This window comes from Coregonus clupeaformis, chromosome 2 (genome assembly GCF_020615455.1).
Source record: "Coregonus clupeaformis isolate EN_2021a chromosome 2, ASM2061545v1, whole genome shotgun sequence".
In the NCBI taxonomy this organism is placed as follows: Eukaryota; Metazoa; Chordata; class Actinopteri; order Salmoniformes; family Salmonidae; genus Coregonus; species Coregonus clupeaformis.
In genome coordinates this window covers 11,349,198-11,369,915 of record NC_059193.1, presented here as the reverse complement: position 1 = coordinate 11,369,915, position 20,718 = coordinate 11,349,198, and the positions used below count along the sequence as shown (strand labels likewise).

The 20,718-nt window shown below is 43.7% G+C and overlaps 1 protein-coding gene across 1 annotated transcript in view; it reads right to left on the bottom strand.

Moving 5' to 3' along the window:
* The window catches only part of LOC121533395 (girdin-like), a 28,231-nt gene extending 8,784 nt beyond the window's left edge, over positions 1-19,447 (bottom strand). The window contains exons 1-18 of the mRNA XM_041839303.2: positions 19,258-19,447; positions 18,325-18,464; positions 17,935-18,043; positions 17,144-17,213; positions 16,983-17,041; positions 16,616-16,699; positions 16,354-16,494; positions 15,976-16,124; positions 15,652-15,733; positions 15,394-15,552; positions 8,182-8,328; positions 7,858-8,038; positions 7,448-7,575; positions 7,172-7,243; positions 5,009-5,773; positions 4,522-4,701; positions 4,024-4,364; positions 3,680-3,839 (exon numbers count right to left, since the gene is read on the bottom strand). Of these exons, the coding sequence (XP_041695237.2) occupies positions 3,680-3,839; positions 4,024-4,364; positions 4,522-4,701; positions 5,009-5,773; positions 7,172-7,243; positions 7,448-7,575; positions 7,858-8,038; positions 8,182-8,328; positions 15,394-15,552; positions 15,652-15,733; positions 15,976-16,124; positions 16,354-16,494; positions 16,616-16,699; positions 16,983-17,041; positions 17,144-17,213; positions 17,935-18,043; positions 18,325-18,464; positions 19,258-19,344 (3,054 nt within the window). The 5' untranslated portion in view covers positions 19,345-19,447. The remainder of the gene's footprint in view (positions 1-3,679; positions 3,840-4,023; positions 4,365-4,521; positions 4,702-5,008; positions 5,774-7,171; positions 7,244-7,447; positions 7,576-7,857; positions 8,039-8,181; positions 8,329-15,393; positions 15,553-15,651; positions 15,734-15,975; positions 16,125-16,353; positions 16,495-16,615; positions 16,700-16,982; positions 17,042-17,143; positions 17,214-17,934; positions 18,044-18,324; positions 18,465-19,257) is intronic.
* Between the last annotated feature and the right edge of the window lie 1,271 nt (positions 19,448-20,718).

The following is a 20,718-nucleotide window of genomic DNA, read 5'->3' as shown; positions in this document are numbered from 1 at the left end:
TAGGTCTACAATATTGTCCCTGACATCCTTGGAGAGCTCTTTGGTCTTAGCCATGGTGGAGAGTTTGGAATCTGATTGATTGATTGCTTCTGTGGACAGGTGTCTTTTATACAGATAACAAACTGAGATTAGGAGCACTCCCTTTCAGAGTGTGCTCCTAATCTCAGCTCGTTACCTGTATAAATGTCATGATCCCTGCGTCCTGAGTCTGTTCCTGCCTGTGTTGCTGTTTTTCTGCTCTGAATCTCTGTGTTGATCTTTTTCTGCTCTGAAACCCTGTCCGGTTGCCGGGCGACGTTGCTAGGCGGGTGATCTCTCGATTACCCGCACCTGCTTCTCATCAGCTTCGGCACACCTGGTCCTGATCATCACCCCTTCATAAGCTCTGACCTGACATCCATTCCCTGCCGGATCGTTAGCCATGAACAGTATGTTTTGTCAGCGTATCAGCCTCTGAGTTACTAGCGTTAGTTTTGTTGTTTTGCACCTTGTTGGCCTGCCGTGTACTTACCTCCGTTTTTTTCTGTCTACAGTCATTCTCCCGGGACCTTCACCCAACCCCTGCCTGGTTATCGGCGGCTGCCGTGCCATCATTGGATCTGCCACTTCACCTCCACCAACTCATCTCCGCCGCCCGCTCCGTCTCCTGGATTATTCTGAATTTTTTTGAATCTGTAATAAATACTCACCTTCGTTCAACTCACCTTGTCCTGGTCTGCTTCTGGGTTCTGTCGTAGAGAACCGTGACAATAAAAGACACCTGGGAGCCAGAAATCTTTCTGATTGAGAGGGGGTCAAATACTTATTTCCCTCATTAAAATGCAAATCAATTTATAACATTTTTGAAATGCGTTTTTCTGGATTTTTGTTTTGTTTTCTGTCTCTCACTGTTCAAATAAACCTACCATTAAAATTATAGATTGATCATTTCTTTGTCAGTGGGCAAACGTACAAAATCAGCAGGGGATCAAATACTTTTTTCCCTCACTGTATATACACACATATACACACACATATATATACACACACACATACAGTTGAAGTCGGAATTTTACATACACTTAGGTTGGAGTCATTAAAACTCGTTTTTCAACCATTCCACAAATTTCTTGTTAACAAACTATAGTTTTGGCAAGTCGGTTAGGACATCTACTTTGTGCATGACACAAGTAATTTTTCCAACAATTGTTTACAGACAGATTATTTCACTTATAATTCACTGTATCACAATTCTAGTGGGTCAGAAGTTGGCATACACTAAGTTGACTGTGCCTTTAAACAGCTTGGAAATTTTCTAAAAATGATGTCATGGCTTTAGAAGCTTCTGATAGGCTAATTGACATCATTTGAGTCAATTGGAGGTGTACCTGTGGATGTATTTCAAGGCCTACCTTCAAACTCAGTGCTTCTTTGCTTGACATCATGGGAAAATCAAAAGAAATCAGCCAAGACCTCAGAAAAGAAATTGTAGACCTCCACAAGTCTGGTTCATCCTTGAGAGCAATTTCCAAACGCCTGAAGGTACCACATTCATCTGTACAAACAATAGTATGCAAGTATAAACACCATGGGACCACGCAGCCGTCATTCCGCTCAGGAAGGAGGCGCGTTCTGTCTCCTAGAGATGAACGTACTTTGGTGCGAAAAGTGCAAATCAATCCCAGAACAACAGCAAAGGACCTTGTGAAGATGCTGGAGGAAACAGGTACAAAAATATCTATATCCACAGTAAAACGAGTCCTATATCGACATAACCTGAAAGGCCGCTCAGCAAGGAAGAAGCCACTGCTCCAAAACCGCCATAAAAAAGCCAGACTACGGTTTGCAACTGCACATGGGGACAAAGAGGGCGGCAGGTAGCTTAGTGGTTAAGAGCGTTGTGCCACTAACCGAAAGGTCGCTGGTTCTAATCCCTGAGCTGACTAGGTGAAAAATCTGTCGATGTGTCCTTGAGCAAGGCACTTAACCCTAATTACTCCTGTAAGTCGCTCTGGATAAGAGTGTCTGCTAAATGACAAAAAAAAAAGAAGATGAACAACAAAATAAATCTTACTTTTTGGAGAAATGTCCTCTGGTCTGAGGAAACATAAATAGAACTGTTTGGCCATAATAACCATCGTTACGTTTGGAGGAAAAAGTTGGATGCTTGCAAGCCGAACAACACAATCCCAACGTGAAGCGCGGGGGTGGCAGCATCATGCTGTGGGGGTGCTTTGCTGCAGGAGGGACTGGTGCACTTCACAAAATAGATGGCATCATGAGGAAGGAAAATTATGTGGATATATTGAAGCAACATCTCAAGACATCAGTCAGGAAGTTAAAGCTTGGTCGCAAATGGGTCTTCCAAATGGACAATGACCCCAAGCATACTTCCAAAGTTGTGGCAAAATGGCTTAAGGACAACAAAGTCAAGGTATTGGAGTGGCCATCACAAAACACTGACCTCAATCCTATAGAAAATTGGTGGGCAGAACTGAAAAAGCGTGCGCAAACAAGGAGGCCTACAAACCTGACAGTTACACCAGCTCTGTCAGGAGGAATGGGCCAAAATTCACCCAACTTATTGTGGGAAGCTTGTGGAAGGCTACCTGATACGTTTAAACAATTTAAAGGCAATGCTACCAAATACTAATTGAGTGTATGTAAACTTCTGACCCACTGGGAATGTGATGAAAGAAATAAAAGCTGAAATAAATCATTCTCTCTACTATTATTCTGACATTTCACATTCTTAAAATAAAGTGGTGATCCTAACTGACCTAGGACAGGGAATTTTGATTAGGATTAAATGTCAGGAATTGTGAAAAACTGAGTTTAAATGTATTTGGCTAAGGTCTATGTAAACTTCAGACTTCAACTGTATACACACATTTTAGTCAATTAGCAGATACTCTTATCCAGAGCGACTTACAGTTAGTGAGTGAATACATTATTTTTCATACTGGCCCCCCGTGGGAATCAAACCCACAACCCTGGCGTTGCAAACGCCATGCTCTACCAACTGAGCTACATCCCTGCCGGCCATTCCCTCCCCTACCCTGGACAAATTGTGCGCCACCCCATGGGTCTCCCGGTCACGGCCAGCTACGACAGAGCCTGGATTCGAACCAGGATCTCTGGTGGCACAGCTAGCACTGCGATGCAGTGCCTTAGACCACTGCGCCACTCGGGAGATATACACACACACACACACACATATACACACACACACATATACACATTTACACACATATACACACACACACACATATGCACACACACACACACATATATATACACACACATATACATACATACACACACACACATACATATATACAAACATATACACACATATACACATATACACACATATACACACATATACACACACACACACACACATATGCACATATACACACATATATACACACATATACACACACACACAGACATACACACACACACACAGACATTTACACACACATATACACACACACACATATACATATACACACACATACACACACACGCACACACATATACACACACACACACACATATACACACACACATATACACACACACACACATATACACACACACATGTACACACACACATACACACATATACACACACACATATACACACACACACATACACACACACACACACACACACACACACACACACACATACCTGAGTCAGAGATCTGATTTTATCCTGGGCTTCTATGTTCAGCTCTTTAAGCTCCTGCCTCTCCTTCTCCAGACCCTGTAGCCGAGTACCGAGCTCCTTCTCCAGACCCTGTAGTTGAGCATAGAGCTCCTTGGATTGAGACAGCTCCTGACACACACGCCTACAGAGACAGAGAGATCAACTAGGTCAGACCCATTATACAGTAATAGCTCATAAACACCCTGTATGTACATGAAGGGGACTGTTGTGCTACCTGTATTTTAAATGAAATATGCATGCGTGTGTGTGTGTGTGTGTGTTTGTGTGTGCGTGCGTGTGTGCAGGTCCAGGTGTGTGTGTATCACCTGTGCTCTGTCTCCAGACTGCAGGCCCTCTGGTTGCTGTGTTCCAGGGCTGATGCTGTACTCTGTAACTGCTGCCTCAGCCTGGCCGCCTCCCTCTCCCTCTGCCTCTGCTCCTTCCGTTGGCTGTCCAGCTCTCCCTGACACGCCTCCTTCTCCTGCTCCAATCGCGAGGCCTCCAGCAGAGCCTTGTCCCGCCCCCGGGTCAGAGACTCCACCTCTAGTGCTACTTCACGAAGCTCCACCTCTAACTCCTCCTCATTGCGCCGTGAGGATTCCAGACTCCTCCCCTGGCGCTCTAGCTCCGCCCTCAGGGCTTGGGTTGTCAGCTCCAATTGGTCACCCTGGCAAACAAGGTAGCATTCAGGATCACAGTATTCAGTGACATTGTGTAACTTAGGTCTGATCTTTCTGTTGGTAGCAGTGTGTACTGTGTGTGTTGTGCTGAGTAATGTGTGTGTGTTTTGCAGTGCATAGTGGTGTGTATTGCAGCAGTGACACCTTGCGTTGGGCAGTGCGTAGGGTGTCCACAGAGCTACGGAGGGTCTCTCTCTCTCTCTCCAGCGTGGCTCGCTCCCCCTCCAGAGTAGCGATGACCGAGGCCTGCATCCGCTGCAGCTCAGCCTGGCTCCGCAGACGACATAGCTCCTCCTCCATCTGCAGGCCCTCTGCCTGCAGCACCTAACACACACCAGAGAGGAAGGATGTGGAATGGACAGAGGGATGGACCATCTGACAGACAGACACACTACAATAAGGAGGACTAGGAAGACTAAGGATGGAATGAATGGACAGATGATGGTACTCTATTGAAGACTATGGATGGATGAACAGATGGATAGATGGATGGACGGATGGACAAAGGATTAAGTAACATTCTGCAACAGTTTGCAACGACAGCTGCAACATGTAGGAAGAAAGCCCTATGAGTCTGGTATATGAAACTACTGGCAGAGTAATGATTGTCTGATGGTGATGGGTTCCATACCTCTATCTGTCTCTTGGCCTCCGCCAGGCTCTCTGTAGCCTTCCTCAGTCTCTGACCCTCGGCCTCCAGTAGCACCAGTCTCTGCTCAGCCTCCCAGGCTTTCCTGCTCTGTTCCCCCAGCTTGGAGCGCAGGTCCTGGGCTACAGACGCCTGCCTGTCAGCCTCCTCCAGGGCCTGCTGGAGCTCAGAGGCCAGGCGCTCCACGTCGGGCCCAGGGAGCACACACACATATTTTTCACTGACTTCCACTGACTTTTCTTTCTCTTCTCTCTCCTTTGTTTTTGGCAGTTTATTTTCTTCAGTGGCTGGGCTGGGGTCTTCTATCTCTGTCCGGTCAATGTCTGCCTTCCCGACATCTTCTTCCTTGTCATGTTTTACATGTTTTATCTCTCTTGCTCTCCCGATCTCCTTCTCTTCTTCTTCTTCTTCTTCTTCTTCTTCTTCTCTCTTTTTAGGTTTCAGAACCTGATCCTCTACTTCCACCTCTCTCTCTTCCGGATGGAGCAACTCTGCTCCAACTCCAGCTTCTCTTTGGGTTCTGATGACGTTGGCTCCCCTCTCACTGTCCAACCCTGCTCCCCTCTCACTGTTCAACCATCTCCGTGCAGTACCCTCCCCTTCTCCTCTTGAGGACCCTTGGACTCCCCTCTCTCCTCTCTCCTCCCTCTCTCCCTTCTCTTGTTCTTCCTCAATACTTTGATGCTTTGTCAACAGCAGTTCCAGGCTCTTTTTCAAAGTGGCATTTTCGTTTTTGACGTTCTGAAACTGAGAGTGGAGAGGAGGGGTAGACAATGACAAGAACAGTTAATGTGTCAGACGACACAGTGAGGCTACATCTAGATACATGTCAGATGACAGTGAGGTTACATCTAGATACATGTCAGATGACAGTGAGGCTACATCTAGATACATGTCAGACAACACAGTGAGGCTACATCTAGATACATGTCAGACGACACATTTACATTTACATTTTAGTCATTTAGCAGACGCTCTTATCCAGAGCGACTTACAGGAGCAATTAGGGTTAAGTGCCTTGCTCAAGGGCACATCGACAGATCTTTCACCTAGTCGGCTCGGGGATTAGAACCAGCAACCTTTCGGTTACTGGCACAACGCTCTTACCCACTAAGCTACCTGCCGCCCCCCGACACAGTGAGGCTACATCTAGATACATGTCAGACGACACAGTGAGGCTACATCTAGATACATGTCAGACGACACAGTGAGGCTACATCTAGATACATGTCAGACGACACAGTGAGGTTACATCTAGATACATGTCAGACAACACAGTGAGGCTACATCTAGATACATGTCAGACGACACAGTGAGGCTACATCTAGATACATGTCAGACGACACAGTGAGGCTACATCTAGATACATGTCAGACGACACAGTGAGGTTACATCTAGATACATGTCAGACAACACAGTGAGGTTACATCTAGATACATGTCAGACGACACGGTGAGGCTACATCTAGATACATGTCAGACAACACAGTGAGGTTACATCTAGATACATGTCAGACGACACAGTGAGGTTACATCTAGATACATGTCAGATGACAGTGAGGTTACATCTAGATACATGTCAGACAACACAGTGAGGTTACATCTAGATACATGTCAGACAACACAGTGAGGTTACATCTAGATACATGTCAGACAACACAGTGAGGTTACATCTAGATACATGTCAGACGACACAGTGAGGTTACATCTAGATACATGTCAGATGACAGTGAGGTTACATCTAGATACATGTCAGATGACAGTGAGGTTACATCTAGATACATGTCAGACAACACAGTGAGGTTACATCTAGATACATGTCAGACAACACAGTGAGGTTACATCTAGATACATGTCAGACGACACAGTGAGGTTACATCTAGATACATGTCAGACAACACAGTGAGGTTACATCTAGATACATGTCAGACGACACAGTGAGGTTACATCTAGATACATGTCAGACAACACAGTGAGGTTACATCTAGATACATGTCAGTGTAATAGTTTAGTGAACCATACCCGCGTGATGAGTAACGTTCTCTTAGACCTGAATACTTTTGTTAGCCTCCTGAGCTAATGCCTAGGCTTTAGCTCAGAGGGTTAACACAGACTTGTCCAAACCCAGTCGGTCACATCAGCTCACCTCTCTTAGTGTGTTCTGATGTTCCGCTTCCAGAGAGGCCAGCTCCTCCCTCACCTCTGGCAAATCAGCTTGCTGCAAAATATAGCAGACAGTTGGATCCTCCAATAGCAGTGCCCTTAGTCTGGACACTAATACAAATACTTGGCAAGCCAAAAGGCTCCCTGTGTAGAGTCTCATTCTTCTCAAGGTTACTTTTCCTTGCTACTGTTGCCTTTGCCTGCTCTCTGGAGGTTAACTCTAGACTCATTCTATTTTGATTGATTGATTGACACTTACCCTATGAGCCCTAACCTGTTCAGACTGCAGGTCCTCCAGACATCTCCTCAGCTCGGCATTCTCATTCTCAGCTCCCAGAAGCCTAAGTGACGACGCCTCAACCACCTCCACACTCAGAGGCTTCAGATCTGACAGAGAGAGAGAGGGGGGGGAGAGAGAGAGAGAGAGGAAAACAGATATATAATTGCATTGATTTGGCAACAGTGGTACCCATTCATGCCATTAAAGCTTATTTGAATTTGAATTAGAGAGGAGGTGTATTATTATTATTTTTTTTTATTTTTTTAACCTTTATTTAACTAGGCAAGTCAGTTAAGAACCCGGACGACGCTGGGCCAATTGTGCGCCGCCCTACAATAATCAAACAATTTAACTCAAAAGACACACAATAGACAGGCAGACTGACTGACCAATCTCTTCTCTTAGCTCCTGTCTTAGCCCAGCCTCCTCGTCAGACTCCACCTCTGATTGGTGGAAATGTGGAGCAGCTGTCATCGTGCCTGTATTGTTGTTGTTATGTCTAAGCTCAGCCTCCAGGCCCATGTTCATCTCTAACAGCTCATCGACCCTCTGCCTCTCAGTGTCCCGCTCCTACATACACACACACACCAACAAATTAGGGAATATGTCTGTGTGAGCCCAACCAGCAGATGCCAAATTCCTTACTTGTGATTCACAAACATGTTTGGTTAACACACACACATTACCACATACACATTACCATCATTACCTACCCCCTCCAGGTCTATGAGTCTCTGTCGCAGCAATAGATTGTCCCTCTCCAGCTCCCGTAGGCTGGAGCAGCGTTGCCGTGTGTCCGCCAGCTGCTCCTCCAGCAGGACCCGGGTCTCATGCAGCGCCACGCACAGCTGCTGCTGCTCCTACGGGGGGCACCACACAGAGACAGGGGACAGAGACACAGCCAGAGAAAGATAGAGACAAGGACAGAGACACAGAGAGAGACAGGGGAGAGAGACAGAGAGACAGAGACACGGGACCATCAGATCCTAATGGCCTGGTACTCAGGGCTCTGTCTCTCTAACCACTCTGACCTCAATGCAAATGAAATCGTAAATCACATTAAATACATCATCAAAACAGTAGGCCTATCATACTTTTAAAACTCACCTCACTGTGATGATCAATTTGAAGAAAGAAGTTCAACAGCAGGTTGAAACAGTGTAAAACATGGTTGTTGTGGATGTTGTTTCAAAGCCTAACACAACGAAATGGACAGCGCTTTCTAAGGTGATGATTAATTCAAAACACCCATATGCATATTAGAGCTTATGCATATGCATAGGCTTATGAGCTCAAGCCCGGAAAAAAAACGGAATTAAATTGCTACAATATATAGCCTACCGCATATTACCCATGGCAGAAAAACATAAAACGGATTTAAGATGTCTTTGGTACATAGTTGGTCTAGCCTATACTCTAAAATTAAACAAATTTGAGTAATCGCCTTTGAATGCGGACTGTATTATTATGCATATTGGATGGACTAGTTACCTTATGTTAGGCTCCCAAATGTATATCCATGAGTCTGGGGGAGAATGTATAGCCCTAGGCCAGGGGTGTCAAACTCATTTTAGCTCAGGGGCCACATGGAGGAAAATCTATTCCCAAGTGGGCCGGACCGGAAAAATCATGGTATATATAACTTAAAAACAACAACTTCAGATTGTTTTCTTTGTTTTAATACGATCAACATACAACATAAAGCTGGAGCCTGAGGACAGTGTGTCCAAAATAGTAAAAGCACAACATCACTATTAATCATAAAACACGTCAAGTTTATTTGAAAATTCTAAAGAAAAAGAACACACAAACACACAATGCCTCAGTGATTAACAGAACTGTTTCACAGATCACATAACTATATCAGGGTGTCATTTCTCAGGCAGAAATGTAGATAAAAATAAGGAAATCCTGTTCCCCAAACAAGTGCAAGAACCACAGAGTCAAGAATAGGTTAAATATACAAATAAAATAAAATAAATTAAAAACAATAGCACATCAACATAAAAACATATAAACATAAAGCTGGAGCCTGAGGACAGTGTCCAAAAGCACAACATCACTATTAATCATAAAACACCTCAAGTTATTTGAAAGTTCTGAGGACAAAGAACACACAAACACACAATGCCTCAGTGATTCACAGAAGTATATCACAGAACTATATCAGGGTGTCATTTCTCAGGCAGAAATGTAGATAAAAATAATGAAATCCTGTTCCCCAAACAAGTGCAAGAACCACAGAGTCAAGAATAGGTTAAATATACAAATAAAATAAAATCAATTAAAAACAATAGCACATCAACATAAAAACATATAAACATAAATCTGAAAGCGTTGCTCAAACTCCCATAACAGTCCCGTTATTTTATCTTTGAACCGCTTCATGTCTGCCATATGTTGGGTCGCGCACACATTTTTCAGACAGGGGAAGTGAGCTGCATCACCACCGGCAAGTTGCGTCTCCCACAATGACAGCTTCAACTTGAAAGAACGTATGCTGTCATAATACTGCGTGACAACTTTGTTGCGCCCTTGCAGCTGTTTGTTCAAGTTATTCAGGTGCTCTGTAACATCCACCATAAATGCAAGGTCCTGCATCCATTCTGCAGAATGAAATTCTAACACTGGTTTGCCCTTTTCTTCCATGAACTGTTCAATTTCTTCTCGTAAATCAAAGAAACGCCTCAGCACAGCACCTCGGCTTAACCATCTTACCTCAGTGTGGTATGGCAGGCCATAGATGTGGTCTTTCTCTCTGAGAAGGCTGTCAAACTGACGGTGATTCAGGCTTCTGGATCGGATGAAATTAACAGTTTGGATGACCACCTTCATGACGTTATCCATCTTTAATGACTTGCAACACAAAGCCTCCTGGTGCAAAATACAGTGAAAAGTCAAAAAATCACGTCCTCCATTTGCAGATTGCACTGTCTGAACTTTGTCACAACGCCTGCTTTTTTCCCGATCATTGAGGGCGCACCATCTGTAGCCAGGCTGACAGCGCGGGACCAGTCCACTCCGACCCTGTCCAGCGCGCCGACGAGTGCGGTAAAAATATCAGCTGCTGTCGTTGTATCTGTCATCGGCACCAACTCCACGAACTCCTCGGTGACGGTCAATGTGTCATCAACTCCGCGGATGAAAATGGCCAGTTGTGCAACACCTGTAATGTCCGTGCTTTCATCAATTGCAACCGAAAACGCAATAAATGACTTTACTTTTTGCTTCAACTGGCTGTCCAAATCCACTGAAAGATCGGAAATCCTGTCTGCAACTGTGTTTCTTGTCAGGCTGATATTTGCAAAAGCCTGCCGCTTTTCAGGGCACACAATCTCCGCTGCCTTCATCATGCATGTTTTTACAAATTCACCCTCACTAAATGGTTTTGAAGCCACTGCGATTTCATTAGCAATGAGGTAGCTAGCTTTCACTGCAGCGTCACTGATGTCTCGGCTGTGAGTAAACACAGACTGCTGTTTCTTCAGACCCGCCAACAGTTCATTCACCTTCTCTCATCTCCGCTGTCCTTGAAAGTTGTCATATTTGTCGGCATGAAGACTCACATAGTGGCGACGAAGGTTATATTCTTTCAGCATAAATAGGATGACCATTTTTCTTGGAACACTCTGCACTCTGCGTCCACTTTTCTCTTTTTTGACAGAGACATATTGGGGCAATGAGGGTGCCAAAGCACATAATGTTAAAAGTAGAAGCCGTAATAAATATCGCGGGCAAAACAAAGTAGCTCATTGGCTGCACGTGCTTGACCTACTTGCTCTGCCCCGGTATAAACAGTTTGCTTGCTTAACACAATTGCTATTGCGCCATCCAGTGGACGCAATTGGAACAGCAGTTTATTTTATTGAAAAATTGCAGTGCATTTTTATACTTTACAAAATGATTATTAATATTATTATTATTTTTTTTTTTCAAAATCATCTCGCGGGCCGGATTAAACCCGTTTGCGGGCCTGATCCGGCCCGCGGGCCGGACGTTTGACACCCCTGCCCTAGGCGATGCTGTTGGTTCATTGATTGTGCAGGGCGGCTTACAGTTAGCCTACAATTAGTGAATTTATATTTGATTTTGAATAACCTAGTAATAGGATTTTAATTAATTAATTTAATTAACTGGGTGACACATTACCTTTAGCTTTACAGAATATCTCACCACCATGTGTTTCCATCTCCTCCTCTCTCTCCTTTATTCCTTTCTCAAGCGTGCAGACGGGTGGTGAACAATTTAATGAAATATGTTACGTTGCAAAAATGAAGCACTGGGTAGTTGCAGGAGCAAGGTTGGAGAGCCCATAGCATACAGAGTTTGGGAGTTATATCACCAGTCGGCAGCGAAAGCATGCTCCTCAAACAGTGGTTGACTTGTGGAGTGAAATACGTGTTATTATATTTATTTCTCAGCTACTCATATTAAGCACAGCTCCGCTATAAAACCGAAGTAGCCACAAAATGGACCGGCGAAAAAGTCAGCGGTCTCCATGACCTATTAGAGTGCATACAGATGACGTCTTTCCCCCCTGCACCTGTTCTTACCTATTTGATATTGGGCCATTCTAAGTCGAAACTAATTTTACATATTTGTAAAGACAAGATTAAATTGAGAATAGTCTGATGGGTGAAAATATGATCACTTGATGAGAGAACATATGTGCAGCCTGAGGCAAGGAACAGAGCACAAGTTGTTTTTGTGACTTTCTCAAATCATCAATAGCCTACAGTTGCATCATGCAGCCCATATACAGTTTTGATTTCTAAGACATTCTAAGGTTTGTTTCATTCACAACTAAAGCTGCCAAATAACTCTAAATCTAGCATATAGGGCCTGTTTCAAATGGCTCAACATAGCCATTTCATCTGCGCACTCGCTGCATAATGGGAAAAATATCCTTTCTATTTTATTCAGCTAACTTCAGTTATATTCTTCTTACTATAAAATCATATAAAATAATGCCACGGGACTTCTAAGCATATCTTGTCAGCTAAATTAACAAACCTACAGCCTATGGCATGGAGCATAGTCAGATTACATAGCCCTACAGTAGGCCAACTCATATTCCGTTCTTCTGAAATACAATTTCTTAATATCATAATGTTTCTTTAGACCTGACTAAAATAAATAATGGATTTATTGTGATGGTGTATATTAAATTGATTTATTACACTTTTTAAAATGTAGATGTTCCAAAGGCACACATCAGCAGCTTGTATGCATGAAGGCCTGGAGATGCTTAACAGGTTTATGTTAATTACCGTCAATTACAGTGAGACCAGCAGTCTTTTGCATGACAATAACCGGCTGACAGAATGTCATGACCGCCACAGCCCTAGCTGAGACAGAATGTCATGACCGCCACAGCCCTAGCTGAGACAGAATGTCATGACCGCCACAGCCCTAGCTGAGACAGAATGTCATGACCGCCACAGCCCTAGCTGAGACAGAATGTCATGACCGCCACAGCCCTAGCTGAGATAGAATGTCATGACCGCCACAGCCCTAGCTGAGACAGAATGTCATGACCGCCACAGCCCTACTAGCACCTACAGTACCTAGCACCTATACTATAGGTAGAAACTGCAACAGTGTCATCAATATTAAGGGAGCTCACCTTCTGTAAACCCATCTACAAACACAGAGGGGAAGTAGCTTGAGCAGGGGCTAAGGGTTGTTTTTGGAATGGGCCAACCATCAGCTGAGTGTGGCTACAGTTGATGGTGTACTGGTGACGAAACCTTCAGTAGTGTCTCTGTGTACTAAACAGTGTATGGTGTCTTGGTGACGAAACCTTTAGTAGTGTCTCTGTGTACTAAACAGTGTATGGTGTCTTGGTGACGATACCTTCAGTAGTGTCTCTGTGTACTAAACAGTGTATGGTGTCTTGGTGACGATACCTTCAGTAGTGTCTCTGTGTACTAAACAGTGTATGGTGTCTTGGTGACGATACCTTCAGTAGTGTCTCTGTGTACTAAACAGTGTATGGTGTCTTGGTGACGATACCTTCAGTAGTGTCTCTGTGTACTAAACAGTGTATGGTGTCTTGGTAACGATATCTTCAGTAGTGTCTCTGTGTACTAAACAGTGTATGGTGTCTTGGTGACGATACCTTCAGTAGTGTCTCTGTGTACTAAACAGTGTATGGTGTCTTGGTGATGATACCTTCAGTAGTGTCTCTGTGTACTAAACAGTGTATGGTGTCTTGGTAACGATACCTTCAGTAGTGTCTCTGTGTACTAAACAGTGTATGGTGTCTTGGTGACGATACCTTCAGTAGTGTCTCTGTGTACTAAACAGTGTATGGTGTCTTGGTGGCGATACCTTCAGTAGTGTCTCTGTGTACTAAACAGTGTATGGTGTCTTGGTGACGATACCTTCAGTAGTGTCTGTGTACTAAACAGTGTATGGTGTCTTGGTGACGATACTTTCAGTAGTGTCTCTGTGTACTAAACAGTGTATGGTGTCTTGGTGGCGATACCTTCAGTAGTGTCTCTGTGTACTAAACAGTGTCTGGTGTCTTGGTGACGATACCTTCAGTAGTGTCTCTGTGTACTAAACAGTGTATGGTGTCTTGGTGACGATGCCTTCAGTAGTGTCTCTGTGTACTAAACAGTGTATGGTGTCTTGGTGACGATACCTTCAGTAGTGTCTCTGTGTACTAAACAGTGTATGGTGTCTTGGTGACGATACCTTCAGTAGTGTCTCTGTGTACTAAACAGTGTATGGTGTCTTGGTGACGATACCTTCAGTAGTGTCTCTGTGTACTAAACAGTGTATGGTGTCTTGGTGACGATACCTTCAGTAGTGTCTCTGTGTACTAAACAGTGTATGGTGTCTTGGTGATGATACCTTCAGTAGTGTCTCTGTGTACTAAACAGTGTATGGTGTCTTGGTAACGATACTTTCAGTAGTGTCTCTGTGTACTAAACAGTGTATGGTGTCTTGGTGACGATACCTTCAGTAGTGTCTCTGTGTACTAAACAGTGTATGGTGTCTTGGTGGCGATACCTTCAGTAGTGTCTCTGTGTACTAAACAGTGTATGGTGTCTTGGTGACGATACCTTCAGTAGTGTCTGTGTACTAAACAGTGTATGGTGTCTTGGTGACGATACTTTCAGTAGTGTCTCTGTGTACTAAACAGTGTATGGTGTCTTGGTGGCGATACCTTCAGTAGTGTCTCTGTGTACTAAACAGTGTCTGGTGTCTTGGTGGCGATACCTTCAGTAGTGTCTCTGTGTACTAAACAGTGTATGGTGTCTTGGTGACGATACCTTCAGTAGTGTCTCTGTGTACTAAACAGTGTATGGTGTCTTGGTGACGATACCTTCAGTAGTGTCTCTGTGTACTAAACAGTGTATGGTGTCTTGGTGGCGATACCTTCAGTAGTGTCTCTGTGTACTAAACAGTGTATGGTGTCTTGGTGACGGTACCTTCAGTAGTGTCTCTGTGTACTAAACAGTGTATGGTGTCTTGGTGACGATACCTTCAGTAGTGTCTCTGTGTACTAAACAGTGTATGGTGTCTTGGTGGCGATACCTTCAGTAGTGTCTCTGTGTACTAAACAGTGTATGGTGTCTTGGTGACGATACCTTCAGTAGTGTCTCTGTGTACTAAACAGTGTAAGGTGTCTTGGTGACGATACCTTCAGTAGTGTCTCTGTGTACTAAACAATGTATGGTGTCTTGGTGACGATACCTTCAGTAGTGTCTCTGTGTACTAAACAGTGTCTGGTGTCTTGGTGGCGATACCTTCAGTAGTGTCTCTGTGTACTAAACAGTGTATGGTGTCTTGGTGGCGATACCTTCAGTAGTGTCTCTGTGTACTAAACAGTGTATGGTGTCTTGGTGACGATACCTTCAGTAGTGTCTCTGTGTACTAAACAGTGTCTGGTGTATAGGTGGCGTCGGCAATACCTTCAGTTGTGTGCGAGTGACTTCCAGGCTGCGTAGTCTATGTTTGCAGCTCTGTAGTTCTGTCTGCAGTTGCTCGGTTCTGCCTGCACGGTCACGAAGACAATCCAGCTCGTCACGCAACACACGCATTCCCCGCACCTCACCCTGAAGACTGCGGTTCTGCCCAACACACACAAGATGGAGGTGAGGTCAGAGGAGGACAAAAGTAGCGTAATGTTCCGGTACAGTTACTGGTAGTGATGATAGAGAAAACCATACCTCTTTCTGAAGTTTCTTCAGCTGCACCTCCATAGTTTGAACTTCCTGTTTGTAATCCAATAGTTGATCCCCTTTTTCTTCCCTATAGAAACAGATGTCGTTATCGCAATAGTATTGTGCTACTAAACTACAGACACCTCTTACAGAATAGTCCTCTTCCAATTTAAAAACCTTTAACACACACTTGCCTTTGTCTTCCCTAGAAATGGACAACATAGTTATAACAGTTACCAGACATCTCTCAAAGAAAAGTCTTCCTCCAACTTAAAACCTTTTTGATGCACACACTGACATGACTGTCTCACACACACTCACACGTCTTACAGTTCTTGTTTGAGGCGTCGTAGTTTGGCCCTGCTGTCTGCTAGCTGGACAGCCAGACTCTGGGGCAGCTCCTCAGTGTGACCACCTGGGGGTGCCATGGCAGACTCAGCCTGCTGGAACTCGCTAGTCCAACACAACTCTGCTATCCTCTGAGAGGAGGAGGGGTGGGGGGGACAGGAAGGTGTTGAAATCAGGTCCAGGTTTTGTGTGAATCTGTGAGAGTAAGAAACCCTTAGAGCTTTTTAAATCAGGTTTGACACAGTGATACTTTCACTGGGAATACACTCTCCTATAGAGGCTGAATGGCTGAAAGGCCTGGTTTCATAATTCAATTCCTCTTCTGTTGTTCTGGACATATTTGTGAGTATGTGTGTGTACCTCCAGGTGTGTGTCTCTCTGTGCCAGCAGGCCTTGGATCTGTCTGGCCATGGAGCCAAAAAGCACCTGTAGCTCCACCCCCTCCAGCCCTCCCAGCTCCTCCCATTGCAGTGGCAGCACCGCTCTGGGGTCCTGGGTCACCTGCAGGAACAACAGTTTCTTACCTCTCTATGGTAATAACAGTATGTGACTGAGCATTCAGGGACAAAATGGCTGAACGTTAATGCTGGTTATGGGTAGATGAGTAGGGAACTGAACTGACCTCCTGGATACAGTTGGCAATGGCAGTTTGAGTCTCGATGTCCAGTGACTGGATTTGCTGTATGAATGTTTCCTTCCTCTCACACTGTTGCTGACCAACAATGAGTAGTCAGTAAGGTTGGTAAAGTTACAAGTGCAGTGTGTGTATATGTGTGTGTGTGTGTGTGTGTGTGTGTGTGTGTGTGTGTGTGTGTGTGTGTGTGTGTGTGTGTGTGTGTGTGTGTGTGTGTGTGTGTGTGTGTGTGTGTGTGTGTGTGTGTGTGTGTGTGTGTATTTGTGTGTGTGTATTTGTGTGTGTGTGTGTGTGTGTGTGTGTGTGTGTGTGTGTGTGTGTGTGTGTGTGTGTGTGAGAGAGAGAGAGACATCACCTGTATAGCACATCCCAGTAAAAGCAGTAGCAATCTCCTCAACTCCTCCACTGCTGCCTCTGAAAGTTACAGCTCTTATGACTATCTTGTTCCCATCACACTCTCATAGACAACATAGAAAGCCAATCAGAGATACTGTACTTTTAACTGGATCTTCTTACCTGTTAGGGGGTCTTGCCCCAAAATGGCAATGTTTGGAAGAGGCATCAGAATCAGCTGCTGTAGGTCTTCCTACAGACAGAATGAGAGGGTTTGAGCAAAGAGAGAGCTTGAAGGGATTAAAATATTGATTGATTGTAATTTCCCTAACCACATTGCAGTTACTATTCAAATCAACATTGAAATGACAAAACCTTCCAGTAGCATCCTGCTGGCCAGTTCAGTTTAGAATACAAACACAGATGACGTTAGAGGGGAAAGTAGGCCTACTTGTTCACGTCTGTTTCTACGTAGTACAATGGCTATATTTGGTTCTCAGAAAAGCCCTGGTAGAGAGAAATTAGGCTGCAGAGTGACCACATGCTGCTGGTGGTTTAAGGTTTCACAGTACTGCCAGTGTGACCAGGAAACATAAAGCAAAAAGTGAAACCACAAGAAACAAAATTACATCGTAGCAACACCAGACAAGACGGAATTGTTGTCATGACAAACAGTCCTGTCAATAAATTGTTTCCAAAATATTTCAGAATATTTCCTGAATATTCCCTGAAACTCGCTGGTGTCCCTCCCATGATGCTCCACTGTTCAGAGGGTTTGAATGACTTATAAAAAAGCAGGAACTGAAACAGTGAAGACTCATGTTTTTGTGTGTTTAATGCATTGTATCAGACTAAAGTTAATTTCTCAGAGAGATTTGACTGGATGTCTCCCTAGGCTTAAATCTGGACCTTGTGCAGTAAATTGCTCTGACTAAGATGTGATTGTGTATCAAACACGACACAAATACCAATACCTGGTAGAAGGCCCTGAGGTGTCGGTTGAGGATGGAGAAGTTCTGGACTCTGAGCATCTGGTCGTCTCTTCCACTGCGGTACAAATGCTCCAGCTTGGGGTTGGGGTCTCTGGGAATGACAGACAGACAGACAGACAGACAGACAGACAGACAGAGGTGAAAGGCATGGCTTATTTAGTACAACAGCCAGAGTGGGGCTTGAGCCAGTGTGCACTACTACCTCTGCCATAAAAGCCCTCACCTCTTGGCAGAGGTAAATATCTAACCCAGTATTTCACCAGCTATAATACCTTTGATCGGGTAAAGTAAAATAAATGTATTACATCGAATCCTTCAGTACACATCCCTTTAGCCACAACTTTTGAAGCCTCTGCAAACGTGTGAACTTACATGATCCTCATGACCTCGTTGAGAAAGATCCCATTGGTCAGCCTCATGTAGCGGTCATGGGAATTGTAGTTCACCTCCATGTACTGGTTGTAGAGCATGACGTTGTCCTCCTTGTCCACTACACCATCAAAGAGCTGTACCTGAGGGAGGGGTTGATCCTATTAAGAGCTCAATTCAATCCGTAGCGCTGAAGATCCACTTTATAGCGCGATTGACAATTAAAGCCAATGTTCCCGCTGTCACGGAGACTGCATTCACGGTAAACGCAGCATATATCGGCTCAAACCTGAAATTACCTTTAAATGTGAACCACACTACAAAGCAGATATTCTGGCTATGGATTGAATCGAGCCCTAAATTACTCCATTAACAAGTTGTTATATGTAATTCTATGGGTGAAACCATAGAAACAGAATATACAACCTAAACAATATATATGGAGTCCATAAGGAGATCCTCTGCTAACAGAGAAAGCTGTTATCTAGAATCTGTGGTGTAGATCATATTTTACTGAGAAAAAAACAGGAACGGGAATAGGAAGTGACAGCTATAAGGGAAAACAACAAGATACATTATATGAGCCAGGGTATAGGAAGCTGTGAAAAGGAGAAGTTTGAGAACTAGGAGCTGTTTGCTGACAAAAGTTTTGACAAGCATTTGCATCTGATTCAAGTTCAACCCATTCATGTTGTTATAACTCCGGTAAATAAAGAGCTATAAATTATTCATAAAATGGCATAATCTCATTTGAGAAAAAATTCTTATTTACAGGTTGTTTATGTACAGGATTTTATTGTATTGATACTCCATAAAAGCAAAACAACAGCAATAGGCTATGTGTTTTATGTTTTATAAAATACTATTCATCATCACGTATATCTAGGCCTACTGCTATAGACTCTGAAAGTGATTTAAATAAGCTTTCAAACATACCCAAGTCACCAACGCACTCTCCATGAATTCTTCTAGAAATGCCATTATGTTAGAGTCCATGGTGTCGCATAAAGAATTTACAAACATCTATAAAACTATTAATAAAATATATCCTACATTAAAGCAATTTTACTAACAAGTGAAAAAGAGAATCCATCTTGCGTCAAGTGAAGTGGGTTTGACATTTCTGTTCCCTTATCCTCTTTCTTCCTCTAGCTCACTTTTTCAGTTAGTGCTGGTGGTGATTACCGTTCTCCTAGCAGCAGAACATTAGGCTGGCAGCATTTATTTTTCAAAATAAGACTCACCCTGCAAAGACATGCTAAACTTTGGGAATATCTAGTTCCGTACAACAGTTTTTTACAGCACTGCAACCACCTTAGAATTTTTTGTATTGATCATTTGACATATATTTTTTTTTATATCGTATTATTTATGACAGAATTTATTTTGAAACTTACACAAATACCGGTATGTGTAGGCTATATTTAAAGAAATATACTTTTAATAAATTACAAATATACAGTGTCTTTGCAAAGTATTTAGACCCCTTGACTTTTTCCACATGTTGTTACGTTACAGCCTTATTCTAAAATGGATTTTAAAAAATTAAAATCCTCAGAAAACACAATACCCCAAAATTACAAAGCAAAAACTGGTTTTTAGACATTTTTGTAAATGTATTAAAAATAAGAAACAGAAATACCTTATTTACATAAGTATTCAGACCCTTTGCAATGAGACTCGAAATTGAGCTCAGGTGCATCCTGTTTCTATTGATCTTCCTTGAGATGTTTCTACAACTTGATTGGAGTCAACCTGTGGTAAATTCAATTGCTTGGACATGATTTGGAAAGGCACAAACCTGTCTAAATAAGGTCCCACAGTTGACAGAGCAAAAACCAAGCCATGAGGTCAAAGGAATTGTCCGTAGAGCTCCGAGGCAGGATTGTGTCGAGGCACAGATCTGGGGAAGGGTACCAAAAAATTTCTGCAACATTGAAGGTCCCCAAGAACACAGTGGCCTCCATCATTCTTAAATGGAATAAGTTTGGAACCAGCAAGACTCTTCCTAGAGCTGGCTGCCTGGCCAAACTGAGCAATCAGGGAGATGACCAAGAACCCGATGGTCACTCTGACAGTGCTCCAAAGTTCCTCTGTGGAGATGGGAGAACCTTCCAGAAGGACAACCATCTCTGCAGTACTCCACCAATCAGGCCTTTATAGTAGAGTGGCCAGACGGAAGCCACTCTTCAGTAAAAGGCACATGACAGCCCGCTTGGAGTTTGCCAAAAGGCACCTAAAGGACACTCAGACCATGAGAAACAAGATTGTCTGGTCTGATGAAACCAAGATTGAACTCTTTGACCTGAATGCCAAGTGTTACGTCTGGAGGAAACCTGGCACCATCCCTACGGTGAAGCATGGTGGTGGCAGCATCATGAGGTGGGGATGTTTTTC